We start from the raw sequence: 17,078 nt of genomic DNA, 5'->3' as shown, positions 1-17,078 counted from the left end.
AAACTTGACCCATGCTCAAATGCATGCTTATATTTGTTAGGTTACTTTACAAAATATTTAATAAACAAGTTGTTTAATGTTTATAACGTTTTAGTGAAACTGCTTCTAACGTTTTATTATATGCCAACTTTTAAATATATTTTTTTTTCCTTTTTTTCCTTTAAAATTTTAACTTTATTTTGTTAGTATTTTGTATTATGTTTTTATAATTTTCAGTGAAATTTATGTTTACTGTAATTGTCATAAACTTAAGATCAAATAGATTGTAACTTATACGACATAAGATGTTTTATATTATATGGTGTGGTGTACTTTAATCATATTTATATACAGATTTTGAAATTAATCAAGTCACGCATCTGTTTACACGTCTTATGATAATTCAGTGGAACATTAATATTCAAAGGATGGAACTGATTTGTTCTTTATTCAAAGTATATTTGTGTAAAATGTAGACATTTCTTAAGGATTCATTTCAAAAGAACGTATTTTACGCTACAGTCTAGCATTCAATCTAGTCTTTAAAATTACTGGTTATTTGAATATAGAAGCTGTCTTTGAGTACTCAACATAAAGAAATAAAGAACTTGTCTTTGATGATATTAGTTTGTAAATTTATCCATGTAAGGCGAAGTTTTACATACAAAACTTAAACCTTTAAAATGATCATAACATTCACAAATTATAACAAATTCTAAGCACAGTTCAAGTTTCTAATTAAATTTCGAGAATTTAGTGCACGGTTTTGGCTTTACTTGTTATATTTTGACGTTGTGGTATATAAATATTAGTGAAAGACTTAATTGGTCATCAGACTTAAGTTTTCCTGCAAAGCTATAGTTATATTCCTACTAGGGTTGGAGTTCTGCATTTACAGCAGCTACAACCTCTTTAGGTCCTGGCCTCAGATTTCTGAATCTGTTCCATGATCATTTTTAAATCTAATAGGCAATTTGGTGATCAGCCTCCAGTGCCTGACACTTCGTCGACTAATTGGGTCTAAGACATGTCGGTTTCCTCACGATGTTTTCCTTCACAGTTCGAGAAAATGTTAAATGCGCACATAGAAAGAGTCCATTGGTGCACAGCCCGTGATCGAACCTACGACCTCAGGTATGAGAGTCGCACGCTGAAGCCACTAGGCCAACACTGCTCTATGAAATAATAAAATTCTGTTAATTTTTTTGCGCCTTCATTTAAATATAAATGTAGCAATTGAGCAATTACATTCACAAAACGCTTGAAAAGTCAAAGTCAAAGCGTGTAAGTGGAATGCGATTCCCAAAAAAACGATGTTAAATTATTATATGTTATATTTATTTATTTTATAATTCTTTATTACTCAAAATGTCATATGGAACATTGTGTAATGGTTGCAGCTCCTTACAACCGTTGTGTAAAAGAAAAAACTATTATTATATATAGGCGAGTAAAAAGAGTGGTCGAGAGTTTATTGCCAGTTCTTCTCTTCCGTTCTACGCCCTTGATTTGATAACTGGCAGTAAATGTATATTTCTTTTTTTGACGTTCATAAGTGTAAATTATGTTACCTACTTGAATAAATGATTTTTGAATTTGAATGATTTCCCCGTATAAGCAATAAAATAGACGCAGAAACGTTAACTATACGCGGCACCTGTGCGGTTCAGTTCTATTTCCTCAACGTAAAAGAAAAGAATCTTAATTTAAAGACAACACGATTGTACGTTTCGTTTGATTCTGATTGGTCAACAGCATCTATAGTCCACGTTGACTCGAAAAGTATTCATTATTACGTCCGTTTGACCAGCTATAATTGAATGCAATGTCTCTGGGATCCGGACGACCTTTTTCCTGTCGATTCTTTGACATTTAGATAAAGCATTTTAAGGGTATAACTTTCAATTGCATTAATGGACAAAAATGTAACAATAAGTATACCAATTCGACTTAGGGTTAGAAAAGTATAAATATTCTTAATAGGCCGTCCACGAACTCGCAAACATGGGCTTTGAGAGTGCCCATGGGTGGCAGTATCACTTAACATCAGGTGAGCTTCCTGCTCGTTTGCCCCCTGTTCTATAAAAAAAACCATTTGGATTTCAATCATTTTTCGACAAAAATTTCAGTTATTCGATTGTTTTTTACTGGCTGACTACAGATTCATTTATCTTCACCGTAATTCTTATAAGTTTTAGAATAAATAGATTGTAACATAAACGACAGTTTTATATATAGTGTGCACAGGCACATGTACAGCACAGGCCAGTACTGGGAAATTGCAGCTGAGAATTGTACACTGCGAATGAGAGACTTTCTTGGGAAAAAATGGTGTTGAACTCCTTATAAATACAATCACTAAGATTTTTCTATTGTGTATCAACGGTAGTAACCTACCGGTAATTAAAGTAGTAAAGAATGGAGTTTGCCTCATAATCCTTTTATCTATTTAGAGGAGACGGATGCCGGCTAGCAGCACTGCCACTCATAAGCCCGCTAGAGACAAAGCGGCTTCTAAGTCTAAACAGAATTGATCTAAAGATAATGATTGATACATTTACGGGCCTCTGTCTCCTCAATACACTAGAATTGGTCCTTGGCGCGACAGACAGTATCTTGTGCAGAGGCTGTTTCAGCGCAGTCTAAGTCACGTAGTCCTTAAATGCATGGCTGTGGCTTGCCAATGAACATATATCCTTGGAGCAGTTGGGTCGCTCTGTGAAGCCTGCAAAGTGACCAGTAAACTTCTGTGCTTCTGAAAGGAGCTAGACTGGCGTAATTAGCCGGACGAAATGGGTGATTACGTGCGGAAACTAAGCCCATACTACTCACCAGTCCAGACCTTTTTGCAATTCAATGTTTATATGTTTGTTTCAGTACGCCTGGCTCAGCTCAAGATGATGATGCGGACTGGGCCCATAACGTTTCATTAGAAGAATATTTAAGTAATAATTCCTCACAAGATGTTTTTGGTAAGTGTAATATATTAATCTGACAATTCTATTTGGTGGGTATGTTTGTAAAAAAAAATATAAGTTCTTTTATCAATGCTTCTTCCTAAATCACATTATTTAGTAAGTAAATGTATGAATCGTATAGCTATATTAAAAGCATAACACTAACTTTAAGTTTTTTTTATACAAAACCAATCATGCTTAAATCAAATAACAATATGCCTGAAAATTAGAGCGAAGAATCAAATTCAATGAAATATAATGAGTTTTCGACGACTATTCTAAGTTATAATTGGAGATCTTTAAAACAAAGGCAAGCTGTGAATTCGTGTGCCTTATTTCAATAGGAAAATGGTTCGCCGTTTCGAATACTTTGCGAATCTGCGTTAGCAATTAAATGAATTAAAATGGTGCTTATTTTATAAAACTGGCTTCATACGGCCTTTAGTAGAATCAAAGACAATGAGGATATAATTAAAAGATATAAAGTTAATATTAGATATAAAATTGATCGAATCTTCAGTTTTGACAGTGTGTTCCAAGTTCAAATCAGTTTAGTGAAGTAAGTAATATTATATGCGAAGTGACTATACAGATATTTCCGACGACTTGTATATATTTTTGTCACGTTTTTTGCGTCCTGAAACTTTTAGCAAAGTGTGCAGTCTTCTAATAAATTCATTGAATTGCTCCCCGTTACTTAATTCCGTAGCCACTGTTATAGCTGGATATTTTCCACAGCTGGCTGCCGGTCTAGAAGACTTTATGATGTAGAGAAATGTGGAAGCAGCTAACCCCTTAATTGCCTCCTTAGACAATTTTCTTAGTAGTATATTAAAGTTTAAATATATTTTCCTCTGTTACTGTGTCTTTCAATTATTGGTACAATAATCATATTCTAATATAAGCATATTATATATTTAAGTGAGGGTAATGATAAACCTTTCTTAACCCATGTGAAAGTTAGAAAACAACCGCCGCGACTTAATGTAGCTGAAAATATTTCAGCTACATTAAGTCTAAGTTTGAATCAATTTACTAAAGCTTCAAGGAGAATTTTTCGAAGTTACTTACTTTTTCTTTTATACTTATCCAATAGAATTTGAATAAACCAGTTCCAAGTTCCACTGAATTTATCTAATAAAGGATTGATCACCGAATTATGGAAATTCTTAGATGACTGATTCAATGTGTTTTAATGAGAGTTGTGTAAAAAATAAAATTTTTAAGATTAATTGTTCTTTTTTTATGGAATCAATCTGTTAAAACCTACTAAATTGATTCAATCATTTAAAATCGCCATCAGATATCTATCTGACCTCTCTAGATAGGTCATACAAATACCATGTTGAGTTAAATTAATAGGTAATATATAATGAGACTGCAAATTCTCTGTCTACTATTAGGTACATATAACATTAGTGTATAGTCTGAATCTTCTGAATAGCTATACGATAAGCAAGTACATTAAAATAAAAGAAACATATGGCACTCGGGGACTGCCGCGATAAAGCTATTGCATGCATTTTTTATCAACCTATGCAATTATAATTGTTTATTAATTTTTTCTTTATGCAGTATTTTTTTTCTTTGATATTGATTCAATCTACCAGACTCAGACTAACAAGCCTATATAGGTCTGTCTCGTGTCTAAAAAGTATCACCACTGTGCCGGTCGGAGTGGGGGTGTTAGGTTTTTTTCGTGACGGAATTTCTAGATTCGGTCCCCACGCTCAAGGCCCGCGATAAAATCTATGCAATAGCTTAAAATACTTCAACGTTTAATTTATTTGTTTCAGACACCTTGTACGACGTTCCAACGGAAATGATAGTATTATTATCGTTTCTGTACGGCTCAATATCGGTATTGGCTGTGATAGGAAACTTTCTGGTGATGTGGGTGGTCGCAACATCGCGTCGAATGCAAAGTGTAACTAACTGTTACATTGCTAATTTGGCGCTGGCTGACATAGTAATAGGATTATTTGCAATACCATTCCAAGTGAGTGTATTATTAATAATTGTGTTATATATTAATAGTTGTGTATTATAATAAATATCTTTTATATTTTAACAAATTCCCCGACTATGTTGTTTTCGGAGTTATTAAATAACTAACGTTTATGTACAACTGAAGTAAATGGTAACGGTAACCTACTTCTCTTTATAAGATCGTCTGTGTTACTTTTATTCTCATAGCTTGTTTAGTTTAGTTTCTTGGACTATTGGACAGTCGGTTTCTCTAACTGTAGAGCTACAAAGACAGACAGCACTTTATCTAACCCTAAACCTTTAAAGATACGAAAAGAATCTACCGTGATCTGTCAGCATCTGGGTAATCACTCCCGTTGGGTTTATATTATTATTGAAAAGGCCGTAACAACATAATGAATTACATAAATAAATAGGAAGGAATAACTTTGTTATTGCAGATGTTTAGCCGTTGCCATATCTGTGTTTAAGTGAGTGTATTTAGATTTATTAGCCGCGTCCACACAGAGCGAGCAGCTTCGCGAGGCATTTACCGCGCGAAGCATCTCGGTTAGTGTGCGCTGTGACGAAAAGAGTACCTAGTTGAATAATATGGGTCATCATAGTAAGAAAAATGGGAGTACGTCTTTAAAAAAAAAATTTAAAAATTATGATTATTACTATTATTTTTACTTTTCGATAAAAGTCTATGAATTTAACAAAATGAAAAAGATTTCTGTTTATCATGAATGAAAAAGATTTATGTTGTTTCACATACAATTTTTATAAGAGCTTTTATTTAATAGGTTATCAACCTAATTTAAAAATCGAGTTTTATAAAACAAAATTTTTCAGTTATTACCTACATTTCACGGAATATGAAAGTCTATTAATCGGATTACAAAACCGTTTCTAAAGGCAATTCTTAGCAAATTAGATTTTACACCTTAATTATCCGTTTCTCATTGTCAATGTCGATCAAAAAATCTTAGAATTATAAAGCTCTAGGTTTTCTTGAAGCTAAAAATCACTTTAAAACTGCTTAAAAATTTAATGATATACTTGACTTGCTAATGTCCCATCAAAATTTGATGCACTGAATTACATTATCTACATGCTTTAGAGCGTTCAACCCTTCTCATGAGATTTCTGTTTCATTTGTGTTTTGGGAAGTAATCGACGGCCCGCATTTTTGTTTGCGAACTAGTGAACCGTGAAATCAACTCCTGGTGAAAGACTTACCTGAAGGATAATACCACCAATTGTTTAAAACAAGAGCACGCTCCCCAAGGGCCGGCAACGCACCCACTTAATTGGGCTTGGCCCGTTTGCCTCTTTCCTATATTTTTTTAATTTATAAATTTATATCATAGGTCGATTCGAGGCAGCGATATTGTAAGCACGTCTATACAAATCACTACAATGACGTCATAATCTGATTGACGTTATCAAAGTTATTCCGACCCCTAATGTTGAACTAGAGACTGGGCCTTCAGGCCAGTCAGGGTTTAAACTGATCGATGATGCTACCCCTAGGTCAGAGTAGGAACAGCACCAACTATTTCATCAGGCTTTCTGTCCTCAAAACAACTTCATATTTTCCCTAATACGACCTTGACCTGAAAAGACGAGAATACAATTGATTTTTTATGGATTTATTTAAAATAATAATAATTTCTTTCAGTTTCAAGCGGCACTCCTTCAGCGATGGCTGCTACCTCATTTCATGTGTGCATTTTGCCCGTTCGTGCAAGCTCTGAGTGTAAATGTTAGTGTGTTTACATTAACCGCGATTGCCGTAGACAGGCACCGTGCTATCATAACACCTCTCAGGTAAATCATTATAAGTCAATCTTAAGTATAAGTATATGCTACAGTCTTACTTAGCCGATCAATTAACAGCCCAGCCTTTTAACTAAAGGCCGCTGTTTAACTAGCGGCCTGAAAGATATTCCGTCGTACCGTTTGTAACAACATTTAATTAGCTGGCCGGCTAATGCTTAGGCCAGTCGATAGATTTATTATATTTGTCATAAAAAATACAGATGAAGCATATGGCATAAAAAATATTTATTTTAAAATAAATTGCTTGAGTAAAATTCAAGTTATTACTGTCACTACACTATACACATATAGCTTAAACTATATGACGTCGGCAAACCTTTGTAAATACTGTATATATGTGTATATATATTATACATCATAAGTCAGTATACGTAATAACAATCCGATTTCACCTTATCAGATGGCATTTAATAGATACAGTCATAAACAGTTTATGGAGATATTACCAATAATTTGATAGCCTCATGTTTATTAATGATGACAATTCAATCCACAGACCATGTCATTTTTTTCGAAGATTAATATAATACATGTTATAGTTACTTGTCACATGACAAATTGTGAGAGTCATTCCCATACAAATTCGTATAGTAGGTCACGCCTGTAATAAAGTGATATTTCTCAAGCCTTTTAAGAAAAATTATTAAAGTGCTCTGTGTCATCTTTCACCTGTCAATGACCCGAAATCAATTTTCAATTCTTAAGTGCATTATTAATTATGTTTATTATTAAATACAATACAGTAATAACTGCGCGGTTTCAGTAAAATTAATTCCGTAAGAAAACACTATTGAATTTTCTTGTTAATAGTGTTTCGTTGTTTTGTAGGTGACTCGATACATTAAAAAATAGCACAAAAATACTTTCAAAGCAACATAATATTATCGATCGGAAACGATCTTGTATCTGTCGTAGGTAAATCAGTTTATTTCTCACCTAGGCTCGCTCGTATTGAGCTCTACCGACGTAGGTTTCATAACTAAGGCGAAATTAAAAAAAAACCCCAACGAGATTAGAATGCAAACATCACTTATGAATCGTTAAATCACTAAAGCGCCATTTACACGAGTTTCTTGCCTGTAGGATACAATTATATCGACGCAATAAATAAGTTGCATGGTCTAAACTAAACGTAACATTCTTGATCAATGGGAAAAGTTTCTTTTCAAAAATATTCTTGATGTAAACAACACGTACAACAATTTCTTATGGAATTCTCGTACGCAATTATCTCTTCATCTCCAAACATTGTCTTTTATTTTGTTTGTTATTTTCTTCGATATGAAATACGTGCAATTCTTGAACGCGCTTTCGTTCAAGAATTAGTATACGCACGTACTAGCCCGTGTTTAGACAAGTCAAAACTTGTGCAATTATTTCCGTGTCAAAACTTGAATACAATAACTATCTTTCGCTGACATATGTCAAATTTGATTAATGTTTTCCCTCGCTTTGCGCTAGAGAAATAACAAAGAAAAAATTAAGAGAGACGAAACTAAAGTATCCTCTAGTTAAATAGACCCAAATCCTACTCGTAAGTCGTAGGTTCGATACCAGGCTTAAAAGCGCACGTAAATTATATACATTTATACATTTGACATTCGCTCAAACGGTGGAGGAAAACATCGTGAGGATACCGGTTTGCAGTAGACGCAGTGTGTCAGGCACAGAAGGCTAATCAGCAAAAAAGATACAGAAATCTGAGGCCCGGTCCCCAAAAAGGTGGTAGCGCCACATATTTTATTATTTATTTAAATAAAATAATTTATATATATTCATCTATTTACATTGCAAAACTGCACACATTTCCTTAAATTATAAAATATCTACATGGGTTAACATTCCAAAAAGATCTTCATTAATAAATTAAATCGATTTATTTATTTATACATTCGGTTAGAAAATATTTATCAGTATGAACTTACTTCAGGCACGTAGCCTAAGTAAGCTAAAATGTTAGGTCGTAGACGGTTAAAAGAAGTTCTATATAACTCCAAAGACTTAAGTGGTTTTTGGTATCAAAGGAATTTCATATACTTTTAAGTTTGTTACATCAATAAATATGACTAATTAGAGTATCTTACTATTAATTATTCTTGGTGAATTTAAAACTAAAAGCCATACCAATGAATTAGACGTAGAATTCTTCTGAAAAGAGCGTACCAATTCCTAAAAGGCCGGCAATGTATTGGCGAGACTTCTTGCTATTTACATTTGGTTTAACGAGTTTAAGCAAGGAATTTAAATAAGGAAGCAATCTCAATGATGATCCGCGTGAGGTATGTCATCTATCAGTGACTACTTATTTATTTATTTATTTAGTACTCCTACAGCTAACATAAATTATATAAAATTACAAACAAATATACTGAGAATATAGCCAAAGATGGAATATATAGATGATACATACATTTAACAGCAAAAATATTTAAAAAAATATTTAATACATTTGACTAAATGTGATTTAATTTATTCAACTAAGCCTAAATTAGTTGTGTTGTGTGCAGTGTGATGATGTAAAAGTGTGTGTACGTGATGGTGTGTATGTGGGGTGTGCTCGTGATGTGTGTGATTTTGCGCTATGGATATTCTTAATACATTTTTTAACAACATTCCGCGATAACCTAAACAAGTCATCTACTGAAAATAACATCACTGTTGTGCGACGCATCACAGAGACGCATCATCGCTTTATACGTGATGGATTTTAAAAAGAAACTGTGTATGGACTGATGTCGCCAAATGTTAGATAAGTTCAACGGCGGTAACTCAAGGAGCGCGGCCACACGATGCGGTAACGCAATTTATTCCAATGCGCAATTATTTCGAGCTATACTAGTCTATACGAGTCATGACTGCCACTTTCATTTATTTTAAAGAACAAAAGATAAAATTTGAGGTATTCAATTACGGTAGGTTGTAGTTAAAATGGACATTCATAGACACAGTTTCTTTGGCTTTAGGGCGTGATAAAACATTAAAAGGAATTCAAGGCAATATATCAGAGACTCTCGTAAATATCCGGGTTTTAAATTAAAAGACTGTCTGTCAGTGCTAACGACCGAAGTACCTACTCGGTAATAACGAGTTTATTGATTACTGTCTGGAAATAGTTTTTAAATTTTGGAAATCAATACCTACATTACTGAGAAAAAAATTGTATTGTGTGAGATACAATTTTTAAAATTGGTCGATTATTCGTTACAATTTTTTTGGGAGGCAAACAGGTGGGAATGACATCTGATGTCAAGTTATACCGCCGCCCATGGACACTCACATTGTCAGAGGGCTCGCAAGTGCGTTGCTTTTCAAGAAGTGGTGCGCTCTCTTCTTGAAGAACCCTAAGTCGAATTGGTTCGGAAATACTTCAGTGGACAGCTGGTTCCACATAGTGGTGGTGCGCAGCAAAAACTGCCTTAGAAAACGCTCAGTTGTGGAACGACGGACGTCGAGGTGATACGAATGGTATAAAAAAAATTAAGACTGGCTGAAATCAGCACTAGAGTCTCAATGTCTATAGATTCGAAGTGAACATTTGGCGCGAACTTTCACAACCGCATGTCAAATATAATATGTTCGTGACTTACGTAACCTTACGTCTCGATTCTAGTGAGTTCCAATTTCAAAAAAACATAACAATGGTAGCCAATTCCCATAGATAAGATTAAGTCGGAATTCCACTTCTATTATAATCCCAAACGAAGTAATTTTTATAAATTTTCTTGAGTCGACCATTAGTTTCCTCTATTTATGCGATACTCTTTACCTGCGTACATATATTGCGATGTCCTTCAAGTGTAAAGAGGTTTTACCTTTTTACGAATCCATAAACTGAAATATCCTTCATATAAATCCATCGTAGCAATATCGTGAGTGCCATAAATAACCGGAGCTAAAAATGTATGATTTTTCTTTTAAGATCCATATAAGGGATAATCAACGAAGCAGAAACAAAAATGTTTCCCATAGCAACTTGTTACTGTATAAATCGCGGATGTTTACAATGGACGTATTATTGTCTCTTTTGTTCATAATTTTAAGAGTTAGGTGACTTAAAACCAACAGTTAGTAAGTAATTTTAATTGTTAAAGACAGCATTGTTAAGTTGCCAACTTAATCCGAGGTTTTGCTGGTATTTTTTAACATAATGAAAAAATTTGTAGTATTTTTTTTCGGTATTTTAAACATTTATGTTTGCCAAAATTATTATATATTTTAGAAAAATAGCGTGTAACATATTATGTATGATGTAGTAAACTTTAGTAATAATAAAGTCATATTACTATTATAATTTATTTAATATATCTATTTGTAATATAAATATATTAAAACTATTAATATAGCCTGTATGGAAGTTTCCGCTTAAATACCACAAAACTTTTCACATGTTATTGTGAAATACTGCGACCGAATCGAATTAATGAATTTACAATTCAATAAAACACAAAAAAATCATTTACGAATTTTAAAAATGGAATATTTGTTGAAATTTTTATTGTTACGTCGTTTCCGCTAACATAATCTATAGTTTATTTATTAAATTGGCTAGTGCATATTTTTCAATTTCGAACTCATGATAAAACAAAAGAACAAAGCCGGTTTGTGCATAATTCAAATTTAGAACACGAAATCACGAAAAATATAAAAACAAAAGAAGTTTAAATTTTTTATTGCGCTATCATTTCGTTTTTCTTTGTTCCACGCATATTAATAACGTTTTAATTTTATTGACTAATTTTGACGACATATTTAGAACTTTAATAAAGATAAGACTAAAAAGCAAATTACTTAAGGAAACGTATTTATTACTCCTATTATTAAGATTGTTTTGTTTAGTGCTCATACATCGAAGCGAGTGGCCAAAGTGATAATAGTACTAATATGGATATTGGCCTTATCTCTCGCGACACCAATGGCCATGTCCTGGGAGGTCGTCATGGAACAAGAGCAGGATCCAGGTAAAATAATACTTTTATTATTATTATCTAACACTCGTATTTGATAATCAATATAAACCAAATTAAACCGTACAAATAATATTAAAATACACAGGTCTATGTTCAAAACATATCAAATAGCTTTTTAATTATTTGAAAAATCTTAAGATAGGATATTGGCATCGTTGAACTGTATTTTCATACAAAGGTGTGAGATTGTTACGTCCACTGATTCAATGAAGGCACATTAGGGCCAACTTTTTTCACATGTTTATTTTTTTATTTATTGATACTTCCTTACATTATAAGAAAACAACCAATATAAAAATTATAAGGGATGCAACGGGTGGCCTTATCGCTAACAAGCGATGTCTTCCAGGCAACCTTAGTAAGAAAAAGCTAAAAGATAAATAATAAGGGTTAAGTGCAATAATAACATATAGTATTTATTTCGTTACGTAACAGCTAATATAAACTATATAAAAAAACAACTATACTATAATAATATATGTTACAAATTAATATGGAATAAATATATACAAAAATGATAAAGGGAAAAAAATAAATAAAATATATGTAGGTAATACAAAATTCGTCTGTGTTACGTGAGAGTGTATGTGAGGTATGCTCATACTCATACTAATAAAAAAAACAAAAACAATTTAAATATTCCAACTAAATATTTCAAGTCATTAGTATGAAAGCTACATCTAAGTTTAATTTATGCTAATTATGAAGTGCAGTGTTAATGGCTGTGCTTACAAATATTCAATTCAAATATTAACGTGTTGAATCATATATAGACAAACAATGTTTATATTAAAAACCACTCCGACTCTTTCTCACTTGACGTACAATACAAACGTAAACAAACAAGGCATAACTATAAGCAGCTGCCCAACGAAAATTACTTCGTCGGGATCCTAAATTAGACCCTTCGAGTTATACATGAGCAACAAATTATCACATATGTTTATTAAAATGACCTCTTTAATTGCAGTATCAAAAATGGTTTATAACAAGCCCTTCTGCACGGCAAGTGAATTCGGATCAAATTCACTCGCGATTTATCGACTTTTGCTGTACATTTTTCAAGTAAGTCGATGCTTATACAAAAATTCATTTACGTCAACATAATTGAAATTAAATTTGTGGAACAACTTCATATTGTGATATAGAATAATACTAACAATTTATTTATACGTTCTACATGAGAACAGCATACGAAACATTACTAACTGCAATCATAATTTAAAAAACAGGTAACAAAAAATGTATCACTATAGATATTAGATGAAATCCTTCATGAAAAGAGCGTACCCATTCTTAAAAAGCCGGCAACGCACTCGCGATCCCACAGGCTTTGAGAGTGTCCATGGGTGTCGATCACTTAACATCAGATGAGCGGTTTGCCTCTTGTTCTATAAAAAAACAAAATAATAATGTTGGTCGATAAAAATCAATCGATTGCAGTTTTTTTTTCTTTTTATTTCTCCAGTAAAAAAATCAGTTTGTTTGAGAAAAAAATATTATTATTAACAAATGTTTTGTTAAATTTAACTACATTTATTGTTGATCTTGGATGTATTTCGCCTATTAAACTTCGTTTACAACATGACGATGTATCTGACTTTTAACAACTACTTCTTGCATTTTGCCAGTTAGTAATAGATATTTATTTTGCAGTATGTCATACCACTATGCGTCATAACTTTCGCATATGTCCACATGGCTATGAAACTGTGGGGTGCAAGAGCCCCCGGTAACGCTCAAGAAACGAGAGATGCTAATCATATGAAGAATAAGAAAAGGGTGCGTATTTTTATAAGCATCTGCTAAATATCACCGATAGTACTGATTATTTTATGAAATGGTTGATTTGTCTTATCAGTTTATGAAATTTATATAAATCTGACAGTAGAAATTAAATTTTTAATTACAATTATTTATTAATATTATAAAACAGTTCATTGTATATTTGAACAGTATCAAATAATGTACATCTCGTTTCAAACTGTAAGTACTTGCACTAAAAATAGAGTTTCAGAATTATTCAACAAGTGAGAATTACTATACCTTATAAAGTTAATCTGCGCAACGTATACATACTTAAGTTTACCCTTCCAATTAAAATAATTTATTAACTTTAAAGCTAAATAATAATATAATTCAATAGTAAATCCCGACGATTACCATTAATGAGTATAATTGGACACATTTTTTATCAATTTTTAAATTCACACAGTCCTAGGCTGTCAACAAAACAACCGATCGTTCTACATTGTTAGTTTACTAAACGAACTGAAACTCGCCTCTCCGTCAAACTAAAACTAATACATGAAAAATGCATTTAAATTTACTACGCATAAAAAGTCGAGTAATAATTAAAACTTATGTGTAGTGATTACAGCGTAAGTTAGGATTAAAATTACTTAAATAATTGCTATTATTATTTAATTTAACATTAAATAGTCTGACTCACTTTGATTATTACATATACAATATATATATCCAAATTGCGGCATATAATAAGTCTTTGGTTATTGACACGGCAATCTATTCAAGCGTTTACAAGCAAGTCATTATTCAAGGCGAACTGTGGATTTTGTTTATATGTACTTATAAAGCTAAAAATAATAATAACAAATTAAACTCAAAAATTTTATATGTAAATTAACGTGTGACAAATATACAACAAATTTGGTGGCACAACAATTCAAACTTTGTTACTAAACAAGAGGCTTGAAGTTATCGTATTTGTAATTTGTTTATTTGAAATATTGTAGGGCTTACACCAGTCATTTCAAATTTTAAATTAATATTATCGATACTTTCGGCTTTGTTAAACACCGTTATTAATTTTGATAAAATAACTTATCAAACCATTCTATTACAACAGATCGTTCACTTAATTGTCAATTCATGCAAATGTGAAGTGAATTCTCAGTTCTTTTTGGACTTTTCTGTTCGGTTAATCTCTCGAGAGCGTAAATGAAATTGGAAAACTTTTAAAGACGATTTCGCCACACCAATTATTAAATGGACTGGAAAAAGCAACTTCGCACAACAATAACTTATGATTTTTCATTTCATTCGTTAAGTAGTGCACAGATCTGTGTTTAATATTCACGCTAATGACATGCGAATGCCCGAATTGGTTTGAGATTTAATACAAGGAAGGATCAGAAACAAGAAAACATATTTTTTACTACACACAAATAACACGAATACAGAAAATATTCCAGAAAAATTGAAAGTTTTCTTTGTTACAGGTAATTAAAATGCTTGTATTGGTGGTAGCTTTGTTTGCAATCTGTTGGCTGCCTTTACAAAGCTATTTATTGCTGCAGACGTTATTTCCATCTATCAACGAGTACGTATCGAATTGTAAAACATTTTTCCTATAGTATATGAATATCTCGTATGAGCAGAAAAATGATTGAAATCCAAATGGTTTTTGTCTTATAGAATAGAAGGCAAACGGGCAGGAAGCTCACTTGATGTTAAGTGATACTGCTGCCCATGGACAATCTCAATGCTAGCGAGTGCGTTGCCAGCCTTTTAAGAATTGTTTCGGAAATACTTCGGTGGGCCGCTGAGAAGATAAAGCTAAAAGCCTAATAGTGTAAAATATATGAAGATCTCGTATTAGCAGAGAAATTATTGAAATATAAATGATCGCTAAAATCTACTATACAAACTGTTTAATTATTTGAATATAAAGAAGATTTTTTATTTCACCATTGGTACAAAAATGGTACAATTATAATTTCATGAAGTTAAGCATCAAGATTTTTTATCTATGATGTACCAGTGTTGTCACGCGACCTCAAATCCCACGCTTTCCGCTTACTCCAGCTTCATCAACATTTGTAATTGAAAAAAAAAATCCAATGAAATTGTAAACCTGAATAATTTGTTATTCGTGTCAAAGGTCACAGAATATTAATGAAACTAAGTAATTTTCTATTTCCCTCAACAAACACCGGAGGCGTTATTAACAAAGTAACACTGACTTCAAAGTTGTTTAAGCAGAATTGAGTCTTCCCAAAAGTTTTATGATTGAAAAAAGTTTCCTCTTGTCCCTAAAACCTCTTTACTGTATGTACAGAATTATAGTATTATTTCAGCTTTACTGTGATTTATCCCCCCTTCCTCTTGTCATCAAAAGCAAGCAAAGCTTTCAAAAATAATAGTACATAAACGTAAGAATTATTTGTAGGAATCCTCGAAAATGTCGTTTTATTGCATGGACAATATATGGTAATAAACATGTGTAAAAAAAGTAAATAATTACTGTTGACGTAATCATCTCAAAACAAAATCCAACCCCCACTCCCTCTATATATCCCTCTATATTACGCAATACTTGAATAATAAATATGAAAATTGAAATTAAATTTGGATATTTATTATATGGCTGATGATGAAGAGTGGTGATGAAGGTAGCAATACTAACTTGTTCACTAATATATAGAAGTGATCTCTGTAATATGATGGGGATGGAAATTACTTGCAATGAATGGTGTACCTTCAATAGTGTTCTTAAATAGTGTACCTTCTGGTCTACAGTCGCCTGGTAGAAGCATAAATTGAAACTTTATCAGGACCCCGCGCCTGCAGTATCAGCGATACTGATTCCAACGATTTTGTTAGATTTTTTTTAAATTCCAAATTTTACTAATTCCTTTTTTTTTCAGATATAAATACATTAACGTGCTCTTCTTCTGTTTCGATTGGTTGGCGATGAGTAACTCCTGTTACAATCCATTTATCTATGCTATTTATAATGTAAGTATTAATATTTGTTAACAAAACAACACATTACAAGTTAAAGTTCCGTATAAAAATGTGTGTTTACAGATGTTTTTGATAATATGAAGAATCAAACTATATATTTATTATTTATCGAAAGCTTAAATTAAAGTTAGTAAATTATAGATTATGGTACATAACCAAGGACGAAGTTCACGAACACCTAAAAAGGAGAACAATGAAAGAGGAAATCCGGAGACTGGCAGCTAAATACAAAGAGTGGTTAAGCTGACATCCGAACGAACTTGCTTGCCAATTCACCATTAGACAGTATGTGGGTCGACTAAAACGTCACCATATTCTAGAGCTAGAAGACCGGTAGTAGCTCTAGGCATAAGATGAGCAGATGCTTCCAATGGGAAGTCACTCTACATGACAGCAGCTAATAAATTCGCTCATACCCTTAGGGCTGATTGCAAATTACCGCAGAGGAAAAATTAAAGATTACATTTAGTATTCAAAATTTTGGTTATATTTTTTAATATACCGCAAAATTTATCCTGATTGAATTTACGAGGGCCCTTGATAATTTAAATCTGATCGACTTACCGTATCTGTACGTCCAGGCACTTTGGCC

The 17,078-nt window shown here is 32.5% G+C and overlaps 1 protein-coding gene across 1 annotated transcript in view; it reads left to right on the top strand.

The window, feature by feature from the left end:
* Positions 1 to 17,078, top strand: part of LOC110994673 (RYamide receptor) — a 38,942-nt gene that overhangs the window by 19,108 nt on the left and 2,756 nt on the right. Inside the window, exons 2-9 of the mRNA XM_022261468.2 lie at positions 2,857 to 2,951; positions 4,733 to 4,935; positions 6,589 to 6,737; positions 11,586 to 11,707; positions 12,687 to 12,781; positions 13,373 to 13,498; positions 14,959 to 15,059; positions 16,387 to 16,477. Coding sequence (XP_022117160.2) covers positions 2,857 to 2,951; positions 4,733 to 4,935; positions 6,589 to 6,737; positions 11,586 to 11,707; positions 12,687 to 12,781; positions 13,373 to 13,498; positions 14,959 to 15,059; positions 16,387 to 16,477 — 982 coding nt within the window. The remainder of the gene's footprint in view (positions 1 to 2,856; positions 2,952 to 4,732; positions 4,936 to 6,588; positions 6,738 to 11,585; positions 11,708 to 12,686; positions 12,782 to 13,372; positions 13,499 to 14,958; positions 15,060 to 16,386; positions 16,478 to 17,078) is intronic.

The sequence above is a fragment of the Pieris rapae genome, chromosome 12, assembly GCF_905147795.1.
Source record: "Pieris rapae chromosome 12, ilPieRapa1.1, whole genome shotgun sequence".
NCBI lineage: Eukaryota > Metazoa > Arthropoda > Insecta > Lepidoptera > Pieridae > Pieris > Pieris rapae.
Note: the sequence above shows the minus strand (reverse complement) of the source record. Positions and strands in the feature narration are given on the sequence as shown.